Consider the following 15,126-nt stretch of genomic DNA (forward strand, 5'->3'; position numbering starts at 1 on the left):
CAAACCAAACCGAATATAATATCATGTGTACAATATATATACAAGATCATACAAAATGAGTTACATTTTATCCTGTGGATAAAAAACTCTGTAAAACTACTGATGTGAATGCTAATGGTTCTGTATCTTTTGCCAGAATGGAGGAGGAAAACAGTTCTGGAAGGCTTATGTCTTTACTAATACTGTTTCCCTTATCAAGGCATATAATACTAAATACTCTGATTTGATAGTAATATTCTATGCTGACTTCACTACCCTCTATGGTGCTTTGTGGTCATGAGCTAGGCAGAATGTAATGAAATTATAGTATTTAGAAATTATTGGTCATAGAGAGACAGCCAGGATTTCTTCAGACGTCTGAGGAAGTAAACGTGTTATTGAACCTTGACTTTGTGAACTATGCTATGATAAAGAAGTAATCTCAACCTATAATATTAATATAAATGGAGACAGAAAGAGCATTCTTTTTATTAAATTTAAGGTTATTGTAGAGTTTTGGATTGCTGTAGATAAAGGATTTGACTATAGCACAAGGTGAGCATCTCATGATAACAAAGTATGATCTGGAATACGTGTAACTTCTGCAAAGTAAAGTAGGCGCAAAAAAATCCATATTTTATACTTTTAGTGGTTTTAAATTGTCTCTAACCTTTACTAGAAGTAATGAATGAAAAAAATATAAATTAGTTGAGTAGCTAACAGTGCTAGAAGTACTAAAAATAAAGCAAAATAACAGAAATAATTTGTAAGGTAACATGAATATTATTCCAGAATTATCTAAATTCCCCCCTGGGATTAACTCTTTCAGGGCTGATGTCAACTTTTGTCAAAATTCAGGGGTAGAGGATGGTAATCAGCTGCAAACTGTGACAAAACTCGCCCCTACATTTTAAGTTTGACTTTCTTTGCTAGAAGGAAAGTTAAGTAGCTTTGTTGATTTAACTTTGATTCCCTGCATGAGTAGCGAACAGCAAACAACCTCAAAAATGGCATTGAGATCAGGCGAGAGTCTAAATACATCATAGACGTACACCTGTGAATTTCCCCTTGGGATTAATAAAGTATCTATCTATCTATCTATCTATCTATCTATCTATCTATCTATCTATCTATCTATCTATCTATCTATCTATCTAGATGTTTTACATATTATTGCTGAATCGGACTCTGACTTGTCAGACTTGGAATTTGATGCATGTGATCAGGAGATGGACATCGAATACGAAAGTGAGGTACCAGCATCAGCTGATCAGTCCCCAGTTGATCGTGGTGTTGAACACGTTTGTGTACTGATGCGCCTACGCTAACGTTCACCTGGGAGGACCACCATTTATGATGACAAGACCATATTGCGTCACACTGCCACTACCACCACCACCCACCGGCTGTGCAAAGGCAGCCAGCCCACCGTGCATTCCTGCTGGCCATCGAGGTGCCCCAGAGCAGCCACTGCCTCCAGAGATGCCGAACATGTGCCAACAGCAACCACAGCATGCAGCAACAGATGTTTTATGTTGCTTTCTGTGTGAAACCATTACTTTGTGTGTGTTTCAGAAAACTGAGTTTTTTGGAAAAAATATTCAGCCCTCAAAGAGTTAATAGTACTAGGGTGTTGTACCGTGTTAGCCATTATGAATGTAGAGAAAAGCCAAGCAAAATGACACCTTTTATTGGCTAACTAAAAAGATTACAATATGCAAGCTTTTGAGGCAACTCAGGCCCCTTCTTCAGGCAAGATGTAATCCTGCCTGAAGAAGGGGACAGAGTTGCCTCGAAAGCTTGCATATTGTAATCTTTTTAGTTAGCCAATAAAAGGTGTCATTTTGCTTGGCCTATCCCCTGGGATTAAGGAAGTTTATCTAATATAATTAACTAACTGACTGAATCCTAGGGAGTTGAAGATAAATACTGTAACCTCAGAGAGACAGGCTCCTCAAGTGGTGGCGGACTGATTGAGATGTGAGGGGGGTGGGGCGCCTGGAAAAGCTGGCTATAAACCAGCCCCATGAACAGCAGGAGAAGAGGACACACATGCAGTAGTTAAAAACACAACACTTCAATTAGACATGTCTGCTGGCTGCTGAAGCCAATCAGCTTAGCTGCTTGGCCACAGGCAAGTCTCATATTGGACCCTGGGCTTGTGTTGGCTCACAGTGAGCTAGAAGGAATAGTATGGCATACGAGTTGCTGCTGACCCCAGGTGAGGTGAAGCTGGGAAGAGTGTATGAGCATTAGAAGAGAGAAGGCAGCTGGAAGCGTTTGTCACCATTGAACATTCGAGTGACGGGCAAAAACAGTGCTGAAGAAGCCAAAGGTCCTTTTAAGGGCCAGTCACAAGCAATCAGAAACTAATTCCATTGGTCCATCTCCTGCACCACCCTGGTCATTATAGTACAATATTCTTAAAAGGGATGAACTGGTCATTGGGATGACCAAGACAATTTCACATGGATCGCTTTCTTTGTGGTTGGTTAAAAATGATAAGACTTAGGAAACAAAAGAAAAAGAGCAAAGGACTACCCTGCAATTGTAGTGCATGTGTCCAATCACATGATCTAACTAACTCCCAGGCTGTCCACCATCACCCTATTCTAATCACTTAAAAGAAGAGGGAAACACAGACACAGATGCAGAAAATTTCTTGGAAAAAGTATGAAGAGGGGAAGGCTGAAAACTAAGGAAAAGGAATTTAAACTACTCCAACAAGTCACAGCAATGTGTAACAAAATTATTGATTCATGAGCAAGGAACTGAAACAATGTCAGAGTGAACAAGTGATCATCTCACCAGCTTGTTTATTATGACTACTTTCAATTGTGTGAAAACTTAAGACAGTTCAAGAGAATGCTCTAATTAAAGAAAATTTAAATGACTAATTAAGCAACAACTCCAGTGCTAAAGGGCAAATTGAAAGTTTAGGAACATAGTACAAATTTCTGATATTAAACAAGATGACATCATAATTTGAAGACTTCTCTTTGACTTTCATATTGTCTGGTTTAATGTAGCCAAAGATCTAAATGGTTTCATGCCAAATTTTAAAAGGACACAACCCTTTAAGCATATGAGGTGTAGAGTTAACATCTGTTAGCAAGTAGTGAGTAGAAGCTAGTTAGGACTAAAACATGACTTTTCACATATGTTAGAACCCTAAATATTCTTATTTTCTAATCGCTATTCAGCCTAATGCAGATTTGTAGGCCACTAGAACATTGTTGGTGAGAGTCAGCAGAACAAAGCAGGGACTAGAGTATCAAGACTCAGAGTTTTAGAGAGTCTGGTGGTTAGTGTAACATCTGCACAAGCCATGTTTTTATGTCATTCAGTATATAATACTGCTTTACTTATTGTGTAGGAATTACTGGTGTCCATGCGAATGAAGTTGGAAAAAAGTCTTGGGCCAATTTTTGATTCCCAATTTTTTATATGGAAAAATGTAAGTTTTATAACACAGGAAGGAAAAATAGTAGCATACTTCCTATTTTGCTTCATTATGTTTATTTAAGTACATCAGTGTGTTATCTGTATTTATTATTTCAAAAGCAAGGTGGTATTAATATGTGAAGCTTTTGAGCTTTAGCAAATATAGATTAAGCAGTGATATAAGAGAAATATTTAAACATAAGATAAGAGTTAGTAAGGTAGATTCCAGCTGTTACAAGGAGTTATTCAACAAGAACACTGGGTACAGTGGGAAGATTGGTAAAGAAAAATTTGCACGACAGGTAAAAGCATTTTTTCCATACAGACAACCACAAATACATGAAACTTATCAAGTTTGTGTAGCAGATAAAAGTATGTTAAAACACTTGTTCATTTTTTTCCTATGCAAAGATTTTGAAGTATTTCAAGTATCAACCATTGTTGCATGGCCACACAGTGGTTAGCCATATTGTGTTACACCACTGGACCTCTGGGTTTGAATCCTGTCCCAGGATCACCTGTGTGGAGTTTGCAGATTCTCCCCAAATCTGTATGGCTATTACTTCATGGGTCAACCATCCAGGGTTGTTTTGCACCTTGAGCCCATTGTGGCAAAGACAAGCTCACACTATCTGCAACTGCACTCAGCTCTGACATGTGAATTGAAAAATAAATGCATAAATAAAGAACCATATAAAACAACTGACCCTCCATCAAACGATAGCCACTAAAAATCTGTTTTAGATTAACTAGGTTGGAAAATGATTGCTTTGACTTCATAAGGCAAAACAAAAACACATGTAAGGATCAAGTTATACATATGCAAAAAAATAAATAACTCTTCTTTCCTTTCATATTAGGTTTTATTCATTTGAAATTATAAAGTCACTCAGTATTAATGAGTGTGGGAATGTAAATAAGTGTGCTCTAGAATAGACCAGTACCTTACAGTCCAGGACTTGGTCCCACATAATAAAATTGCCAGGGTTTAAAAAAAACACTTAATGTGTATAAAAAATAGTTTGCATACTGTATATGCACTTTTGACAGTTATTCTAACACTATAAGACTTAACGCTGGTGATTTTTGGTAAATTTCTTGCACTTAGTGCTTTAGGGGTAGTCACTAGCTCCTACTGACTCAGAACTGCTTAAGTGGATTTGAATATGGATAGATGGCCTGGATAACAACTAAAACTGTCAACACAGGCATCAAATACTATAATTAAATATTACTAGACAACAAAAATTTTCTTTGTAAATATTTGTGGGTGCATCTTATGGATTTAGACCTACTTCTCACAAAAAAGTCACCTTTACATTTTCTGGGACCAATTTATTGCAATTGCCTATTTTTGTAATTTCCGTTCATATTATATGTATACATAAACAGCACAATTACATCTGGAATATCTGTAGTGATGTAAAAGTAGTGACACTGTTAATAGGAATGCATTTCAGGTATATCAAGTACTGTTGTTTCAGTTGCAGATGTGCAAGTATTTGGTTCCAGGGCAGAAAAGTGTGGCACATAAGCCACTCAATGACACAAAGTTATTTTTGTCTCCCCTTCCTGTAAAACATGGAGAATGAAAAAGAGAAAGTGAAATAACAGATGCCAAAATTAACAAAGGCATTTTAGTTTTAGGCATCTATCTAACATGTCATTAATGACCAGCAGTTTGAAGATCTGCTAGTGGGGCTAGAGGAAATCCCATGGAAGATTTTCCAGAGATGTTGAAAATTTTCATAGTAACTACAAAGCACCTAGCTACTTCAGGTTGGTTGAGTACATCCTTCAAGCATACTGTATACAGTATTAATGCAAGTTAAATTAACATGAAAATGTTTAGCTAATGTAATATTTATTAAAAACATATATGTAAATAAAATTAAACATATTCATTGACATGCATATGATTTCTCTAGTTTTTTGATCCAAAACTTTGTTTGGTGGCCCATTGTTTGTAGACTATCTGGTGCATCCCTATGAATCATCCAGCAGTAGTCCGCCATCATATTGACAGCAGAACATCCCTGGTACCTTCATTCTATGTTTTTGATATCCTGATGAAATATTTCACCCTGCTCTTCACTAATTGCTCCAAGATTTTCAGGGATAAATTCTATATGTAAATCCAAAATGTGAATGTTGATGCTCATGTTGAATCCCAATTCTTTAAACTTAACTAATACAATTTTCTTAATTTCTTTTTAATTTGAAACTTTGATACATGAAAACTTAGAAATGTCTCCTTTGTATGATAAGGCATAATTCCCCAATAATACAGATTAATATAGCTGCTTTGAAAGAGCCCCACGTGTACAGTCTTATCTGCATGTGGATAGCTGCTTTAAGCAAAGAGACTTACTAGGTCAGTATAAGTAGAACACCCAGTTAAGATACACTTGTACCACTCACCACACTTCTACTACTGGAAAACTTCTTCTCCTCAGCTGCTAACCCTTGTGAGAAAATGGCAATCATGCACACCATATGCTCTTACCACTATACATTTAATATATTATTATGAAGATTCATAAGGTTCATTATTTTGGGTCACCTATGCTATAGTTACTGTTAACTATATTGTTTATATGAGTGTTAGGCATCTATTTTATAGCACCCCACATGTACGGCCTTACCTGCACGTGAACAGCTGCCTCAAACAGAGGGACTTACTAGGTCTGTACAAGCAGACACAACAGTTGTCTTCAGATCTGAGTTACAACTGTGCCCATTCACCACACTGCTTTCTTTTGCAGACATCTCTCCTCAGCAACTAACACCTGTGGAAGAATGGTAATTGACCACACTAGGAACATGACCCAAACAGACAGTATAAAATTAATATTATAATGCAACATTGATAAAAACACAGTAAAACCAATGGTAGCAAAAGAAGGAAATATATTTGAAAAGAGACTTTAACATTTTTGTATTTGTAAAATAGTATTATGGGAAAGGTGATATATGAAAAATATATTATTATTATCATTATTAATAAAAATACTTATGTAGAAAATAAATTGTGATTGAAGATAATTCTTTTAAAGTCTGGAAGCAGAGATGCTTCAGATTGTTGTTCAGTGTACAGAACTCCTTGCCAGTCTTGGAGCTCTTCTCCTTCACTAATTTCCCTGCTTTTCTCTCTCTCCTGATCTGCCCACCATGCACCTCAAACTTAATTACCTAATTTCACATTGGAATTAACAATAATTACAAGAATAATCAATAAGTGTTTGTCCATTTTGATCCTAATTATCTAAGGTCTAATTAATTAGCAATCTGCTTACAATTCTAAAAGAATGATCTAAAAGATACAAGGTTCAAGTCAATAAAGATAGAGAATTTAAAATCAGTCTATAGCAGTCTTTAAAAATATACACAGACTGTATTTAGAATGGGATTGAAGAGTCCAGAGTTTAAAGGTTTAGGGAGAGTTGAAACAAATGTCAAAAGGTCCAGGTTTTCTAATTGCTGGCCATTTGCTCAGAGTGTCCTTATTGCTGGCTGGTTAATCAGTGTTAGCTCACAACGTTTAGATTTTGACGTGTATTTGCAGTCCAAGTTCTTATTTTACATATTGCTTAATTAAGTATTGTGAGTTTAGAACATTAAAAACTTCATAAGGCCTATTTTTGATGCCATATACAATACTCAAGCCTCTCACTCCAGGTCACTCATAACACCATCAAATTCTGTTTCCGAAATCAGTTTTCTAATATCAGGACCAGCATAAATGTCCTGTTTCTATTTAACCTCAGACAAACATGGGAACATTGGGCACAAATATACAAAACTGGCTCCATCTTTTTTAATATGAAGCCGTGGTGCCAGCAGGACCAGCTCTGCTATTATGGAGAATTAGGCATTCGCCTAGGGTGCAGATCATAAGTGGATTTGGGGTAGGGGGGACCCAGCCGCACAGCTTAGCTGCTGAACAGTCATTTGGTGCGCTAATAAGAATTACCTAGTACTGGCACTGGGTGGCAACACTTTTTCAGGATTGACAATGTTTTTGGCACCACAACGTAGCATTTTCCTAGCTGTCCATTCCTTCTGAGACCAATGTAAATTCTTGCCTCTACTGTCTGACTTAATGATAACACATGGAAATTTTGTATGCCCTTACTGCTGACCCAGTAAGATACACAGAACTTTCAGGTCCCCATATATGAATCACATGATCTTATTAGGGCGGCACGGTGGCGCAGTGGATAGCACTGCTACCTCGCAGTAAGAAGGAAGTGGGTTCACTTCCCAGGTCCTCCGTACATGGAGTTTGCATGTTCTTCCAGTGTCTGCGTGGGTTTCCTCCCACAGTCCAACGACATGCAGGTTAGGTACATTGGCGATTCTAAATTGTCCCGTGTGTGTGCGTGTGTGTGTGTGTATGCGCCCTGCGGTGGGCTGGTGCCCTGCCCGGGGTTTGTTTCCTGCCTCGTGCCCTATGTTGGCTGGGATTGGCTCCAGCAGACTCCCGTGACCCTGTGTTGGGATATAGCAGGTTGGATAATGGATGATCTTATTATTGAATAAAAAACTGTTTTGCTTTAAACATATATTTTAATATTAGAAAATATTATATTCAAACGAATTATCATTAAATGAAAATAATCATATTTAATCAATTATAATGTGAAACAATAAAAAATTGCAATTGACAGCTAAAAAAATGTGTTTTTGTGAAAAAATGTTACATGATGGAGAAAAATGGATTTCATTTTTTTAATTTAGCGCCCGAAAATATATAAAAATCACATGCAATAATCAAAATAATTTTACAATTTAAAATCAATTGAAAAATATATAAATTAACATATATTGAAAAAAAGGTGAGTTACATGGTATCCTTTAAAGAATCAACTTTGAAAATAATGTTATTTTTATAGTTTACGATTTTCACAAATAAAATTTTACCGCTGACGCAGTTGCTGAGGTGTAAACGTTATCACTTACTCGGCTCATTCATTAAATGGAAAGAAAATAGGTGAAAGTTAATTTCCACGTGGTTTATTTCTCTCAGTGGGATTAACTTTCCATTACTTTTCCATTTTATGAACTGCTACCATCTAAACATTGAAAACTGAACAGAAGCAGAGCTCCATAAATACATACATAAAGTGCCGCTCCACCGTGATTAATGTTAAAATACCCCTTTTGGAGCAGCTCTTTGATCGCTTCAGCAGCTCAGTCACTCAGCCAACCCCTGCCTCCCTCCCTCACTCCCAGAAAACAGGGCTCACAGCCAGTCAGATGTTTACTCGTTTAAGCTGCCGTGTAACTTTAGAGACGATCCCTTATTTGCAGGTTGCCCCCTAAGGATTCGGTTAGAGGTTGACGTCCAGAGGAAAATAGTTTTATATTTTCAGTAGACACCTTTTCAAACATTTCATCTAACAGAAGCGTTTTGTAGTTTGCGTAACGACAAAAGAAAATAATAATAATACAAATGGAAAAATAAAAGTTTGGCAAGCAAAACTTTAATTCCAACTTAGTGACAGAATGACACTTGCAGAGAAACTGAAGTCGACGTTGCAGTTTACGGGATACCCCGCTGTAGCGGCTTGAGCACGTTGGATATGTGAGGAGACGAAGCACAAACCGTGGATACAAATTTTATTCTTGGCTTTTTCGCGGATTTTTGTTCGAAATGGCTATTTTTATAATGAGCAGACTAACACTTGTAGTCATTACAGGTAAGTCCGTGATTACTAGCTACGTATTAACCAACTTACCGTGAAAAGTAATTTCAAAGTAAGCAGTGGATTCCACCAGATAAAATGTTAAGGGGTAAAAAGAATCTTTATCTTGTGTTTGCTTGTTAGTTGCTACTTTCGGAGATATTTCTAACAGGTTGGAACCGGAAGTGCGGCATCCTTTCATCCACGATCTTGTTCTTTATTTTGTTGCGTCTCATCTTCATATTTGCGAGATCCGTGGGGTTTCCCTGTCATTTACCCATTTATTCGTTTACAGTATGCCCTGTCCATTAGAAATGCGATAGATTCGGACCAGTTTCGATTTACTTTTTATGCGGTAAAAAAGACTGATTACTTATTTGCATGCGGCATCCTACATAGTCACATAAAATGGATGACATTTACATTATTCCAGGTTAACTGACAAAATCAGAACCTAAATGTTTTTTTATTTTCGTACATGATTTTATTTTGGAAATGTTTCTTTGTATTTTAAAATGGTTTCTCTTCTACTGTTTTTGCAGAGCTGACCTCAGCCGTTAAATTAAACAAGAGAGACACACCACATTCCCAAGGGGTTATCATATTTCGATCTCCATAAGAAAACTATGCCATTCAGTCCTCTAGAAGAAATGGCCAAATCTTAACATATTTGACATCTGATCCAACATTACTGTGTTCTTTAAAAAGTTCCTAAGTAATAACAATAAATATATAGGCTTAAAAAGTATTGGTGAGGGCAGCACCATGGTACAAAAGGTAATGTTGCTGGCTCATTAATGCAACATCATGAGCTTGAATTAAGCACCCATGTGGAGCTTGAATGTTCCCCCATGTCTTCATATGGTTTTTCTCCCAGCATATTTAAAGATTTGCATGTTAGGTGAAGGACGATTCCACATTGGCCCTGTGATGGACTTGAGCCTTGTCCAGGGCTGTTTTCTCCACTGTGCCTGGCACTGCCGAGGTAGGCTTCAACTATCAAGACCCTGAATTGGATTAAGTTTAAGAATATTATATTAGCAATGACAGAAAGTATTCACATCTGTTATCAGACAGTACAATAACAGCTCACAAGGCTGATGAAGTGGATGTGGGAAGAACGGAAATAAACTGTCACTTGTCCTTGTTATACACTAACTCTAAATTGGCCCTGTATGACCGAGTGTAGGTATGTGTGTATGTGAATAGGCAGTGGACTGGTGCTCTGTCCACGGTTGGTCTCTGCCTTGTGTTTGAGAATACTGGGATAGACCGTGACTCCCACAAGCCTAGGGTTCAACAAAAACGTTTTGTCATGATAAAACATCATTGAGTTTAAGAAAGAGGGCTTGCAGAGCCGTACGACTTCGATGTATGAGTAAATGTGGACATCTTCATGCTTTTTAATGTGGTGGTCACCTGACCAGGCATAATTTCTGTTACACCCCTTTCTCCTGGTGTTAGGTCCTCAATCCTGACTCAGAAACAGGAGGTTGTTGAAGATTAAATTTTTTTATAAATGTTTTTGGCCACCCTGTTCTTCATCAGAAGAAGAGTTGTACAATTGAATTTGATTGCAACATAAATAACAATTTAAGAATTGCAGCCTGATAAGATTAAAAAAAATGCAGTGGAATATGAGAGCAAGTGTTAATTTCTTAATATGTCTCCTTTTGCACATCTCCTAATCTGTTTACTACAGGTTTAATAAAACTGATGATAGGCATGTTCCATGGTAGATGAAGTGTGTTTTTGAGGAAGCTGTGTAACAGATTTATCGCATGAAAAATCCCTTTTGATAAATGTACTAGCTTGACATATTAAGTGCTTAGATCCATTCAGTTTTTTTAGTGTGTATTTGTTTAGAATGGAAAGTAAAAATGAAAGATTCACATAAGAAAAGTAAGACTTGTTTTTTGAGAAAGAGGGAAATATGTAGTATAGAAGAAAAATAATTTTATAAATGCCTGGACATTCCCACAGTACATTAAGCTGGTCTGAAAATTAGACCCAAAATGATTTTTTTCACATTTGAGAGGTCTGCTGGTCAAACCCTGATGCAGTTTCTTGTTTGTTTATAACCTTTTGAAAATCCCTGTGTGGGTATCTAAACATAAAAATTTTAGCAGGCTGTATCGAATGTCAGAAGTATGCTTTCTGAAAGCCTAGACATGACAAAGGTAAAGACAAAATATTTTTTTTTCCATTATTGAAGTTCTGCTCTTACCAATTTGTTACGTACTGTACCTATAAAGTACCAGTATGCAAAATTCGAGCCTGCTAGGTGGTTTAGTTCTTGGGATATGGTCTTGTAAAACTGAAGAAAAAATAAAGCAGTGTCAAATTTGACACCCCTCTTCCCTAACAAAATTGTCTGTATCTTGGAAAGTATTGATTTTACATCAAAATAATTTTACAGGGTGTCTCCTGGATAACATGAGTACACCTGGTATTTTTTTCAGAATCTTCTGAGACAGAAGTGCATGGGATTTCTGGAAAATTGTTTAATTTGACATGGAATGACCCTTCTAGAAATTTATATTTTTTAGTTACTGACAATTTCAATGGTCATCTGGTTGATTATTGGGAGGAATTTTACTAATTTTATTTCCGGTGCACTCATAAACCTTTATGTACTTCCTTTCTGTTCAATCGATTTATGTTTTATTATTATTTTTAAGGTTTAGCTTTGTGCAGGTATGCATGTGCTAACCGGAATTCTACAAGCAAAGCTGAACTTGAAGAGCTACTTTGTCATCAGATGAACAGAAATTGCTCAGGTGATTACTGCTCTGATATAGTTTTGTTTTATCATAACTTTTCTAAGAGTCATTTACATTTTAATATTTAATGGATATGTTTTCAGTAAAATGCTTATTTGTGCATGATTAGAGTTTAACTTTATATGTATACTGCTTTTTTTCTTTTTTTGCCAATTTAATATGTGCAAAGGAACAACTATGGTATAATCTTGTCATTAGCCATTTAGTAATTTATGCAGTTTCAGAAATTGAATTTTTAAAATTTTATTGCAAATTTTAGAGCAACTTTCTCTACTTCTGTATCAAATTAGTTCTCCTTAGCACAACTGGCAAATATATATATTCTTCTGTAATCCCAAGGCCTCAGGTCTGAGTCCTACTACTGCTGTCTCAGAGACAGGAGCATCAGCGTGAGTGAATTCCTGAGCACAAAGCTTTGTTTCCTACTATGCTCCTTAGTATTTTCATTGTTTTTTTTTTTCATTTTGAAGAGAAACAACATAGTTTTATGACCAATGTTCTTCCCTGTCATTAAACATAGGCTAGCAGTGTGACATAGTGATTAAGGCTTTGGACTTCAAACCCTAAGGTTGTGGGTTCAAATCTTGCTGACACTGTGTGACTGTGAGCAAGTCACTTCTCTTGCTTGTGCTCAAATTGGCAAAAAGAAATGTAACCAATTGCATCTCAAATTCTGTAAGTATTCCTTTCAAAGGCTGGAAGAGGACCAGCAAATGAAACACAGTCAAAACCTGATTCAAGTCCCAAACAGTGAAGATGAGGTCTTTTGCATTAAAGCCTAATTTGCTAATCAGAAATCAGAGTATAAAACAAAACTGAAAATTCAGAACCAAAAATATGAGTAAAAAATTAACTAAGTTCATTTGAGTTTTTTATCCAAATCATAGATACAAACCATCACGCTGATGGATCCTACATTGATGGATTAAAGGCCTGAAGTCCACATGACCGTCATCATCAAGTTCTTCCATGAAAACCCTGAATACAATGAGGACTCACTGAGGTCATTTACGTTAGGTAGAATGCCTAGAGGGGGCTGGGTTGGTCTCTTGGCCTGGAACTCCTGCAGATTAAATTTTTTTCTCCAGCCATCTGGAGTTTTTTTTTTGTTTTTTCTGTCCTCCCTGGCCATCGGACCTTACTTTTATTCTATGTTAGTTAGTGTTCCCTAATTCTATTTTCTTATTTATTTTGTCTTTTTTCTCTTTTGTCATTATGTAAAGCACTTTGAGCTACATCATTTGTATGAAAATGTGCTATATAAATAAATGCTGTTGTTGCTGATATTTAAGGGGTCAAACTAATGATGTAGACATGGTGCCACCTAAAATAATTTTCCTTGGCAACCGGGGAGCAGCATCTTGTTAATGAGAATGATAACATGGTAGCACCTATATGCAAAACAGAATAACATTGCAGTACCATGAAATAATTGCTATGATCTAGAAACGTATACTGCAAAGATAGTTGCACAGAAATGTACCCAACACAAAGAAAGCCATATTCCCATGTATACTGTTGCTTAGGAAAAATATTTCTAAGAGAAAATCTCATAACAGTAAGTTAAAGGTGTGGGCCACATAAGTAAGTTAATATTAATAACTTTTCTACATTCTAGTCTTATCTGCTCATAGAAGTATAAGATATTTTTATACCTAATCTTTGAGGCTACCTTCCTCTGTATTGATCAAGCAATCTCTGCTTTCCTTTGTATTACTTTAAATGATCAAGTGACCATCTAGATCAGTGTTTCCCAGCATTCCAAAGGTGCGGGAATTACCAAGAGAAGCCGGTAAAAAAGCAATTTCCGAGATGAGTGTTCACAGACCTAGCACTTAGGGACAACTTTGGTGGCATCTCCCAGCTGCTTTGTCCATCTGCCCGGCCTTCTCTGCCTCAGAGGCAACTCATATGCTCACTATCCACTGGCCCTATGAGACTCAGTGTTGACCAAACACTCAGGCAGATGGACTCCAGTAGCCTGGAGATGAGTCTCAAGTGCTGTGTCAGCAACACAGCAGTCATGGAGCTGTGATCATGCCAGCTGTTCCAATTAGTTCTTTCCTTCATGTACAGGTCTCGACCACCCAAGGAGCTTGTCCCTCTCAGGTTCAGATCAAGGTGTGCTACACTACTATTTCCACGGCAAACATGGGTAGCTCCCTTGGTGAACCACTGTGCCGCGGCACACTGGTTGAAAAACACTGATCCAAATTATTATATGGCATGCGGGGATAGGAGATTTAGGGTATAATAACAGTTCCTTGTTTTCTCTTGATCCATTCCTGAATTGTTCTGAAAATCTTTATTCAGCTTATGAATTCTGTAATATAATGAAGAACTAGTTTAAAAAAACTAAGATGGCTGTCATGCTCCAAAATACCTTGATCTTGGTTCCATGCACACATTCAAAGCCTCCAGTACCTGACCAAACAAAGCAAACTCACAGCATTATTTAGTCCGTCTGCTTTTCAGACTGTTCTGATTATTTTTTTTTTTTACTTTCCAGAGAGTATTTTATCAGAAAAACTTAGGCGTGTTTAAGTACATTGTCACAGAGTTAAGCTTGGATATTGTAGTGTTTCTGTTTCAGCACTGGGCGCATTCTTAGTCTCTGACCAAGTGACTGTTCTTGGTTTAGCATACTATGTTTTCTAGATTTCTCCAGGTCTGTCTTTAGATCTTTGGAATGTGTATGTTTATTTTTCAAATATTCTCACCAACTGCCTGCAAAATATGTGGACATTTTACTACACAAAGTACTTAACAATTTAGTAGAAAAATCTTGTAGTTTCGTCTAAGGAGTTTTATTATAACCTATTACACATTACATATAGTAATTCTAATATCACAAATATACTAACCTTAGCTAGGTCTTATGCAAAAGACATTACTTACTTTATCCATAAAGGAGGAATTCATTTTCTAATCAATTAATACATTTCTTAATTTCATATCCCTGGAGGCTCACTTTATAATGAGGTTTTCAAAAGGCTGGGTACAAAAGGATTATTTCTGTTTCATCTATTGATTAGTGGTACATTATCACTGAACTACCTTTTTTATTTTAAACATACTGCATATTACATGTTCTCTTTATCAAAAAACCAAAATAAAAACAGGAAAACTCTTGTTCAGGGAATGAGGTTGATAACAGTGGTTATCAACCTCATTCCCATGATAATAATTATTGCCAGTCAGCAAGTTGTTTCAGTGTATATACATTTTTTTGG

The 15,126-nt window shown here is 36.6% G+C and overlaps 1 protein-coding gene across 5 annotated transcripts in view; it reads left to right on the top strand.

The window, feature by feature from the left end:
• The first annotated feature begins 8,712 nt into the window (after window positions 1-8,712).
• LOC114652089 (probetacellulin-like) overlaps window positions 8,713-15,126 on the top strand; it is a 63,827-nt gene continuing 57,413 nt past the window's right edge. For all 5 annotated transcript variants that reach the window (XR_007935134.1, XR_003716292.2, XR_007935135.1 and 2 more), the window contains exons 1-2: window positions 8,713-9,125; window positions 11,792-11,890. Coding sequence is in view for 2 of the 5 variants with exons in the window: in XM_051928320.1 (XP_051784280.1) it covers window positions 9,080-9,125; window positions 11,792-11,890 (145 nt within the window). In the remaining 3 variants the exon portion in view is untranslated. The remainder of the gene's footprint in view (window positions 9,126-11,791; window positions 11,891-15,126) is intronic.

Source organism: Erpetoichthys calabaricus, chromosome 5 (genome assembly GCF_900747795.2).
Source record: "Erpetoichthys calabaricus chromosome 5, fErpCal1.3, whole genome shotgun sequence".
Lineage (NCBI taxonomy): Eukaryota > Metazoa > Chordata > Cladistia > Polypteriformes > Polypteridae > Erpetoichthys > Erpetoichthys calabaricus.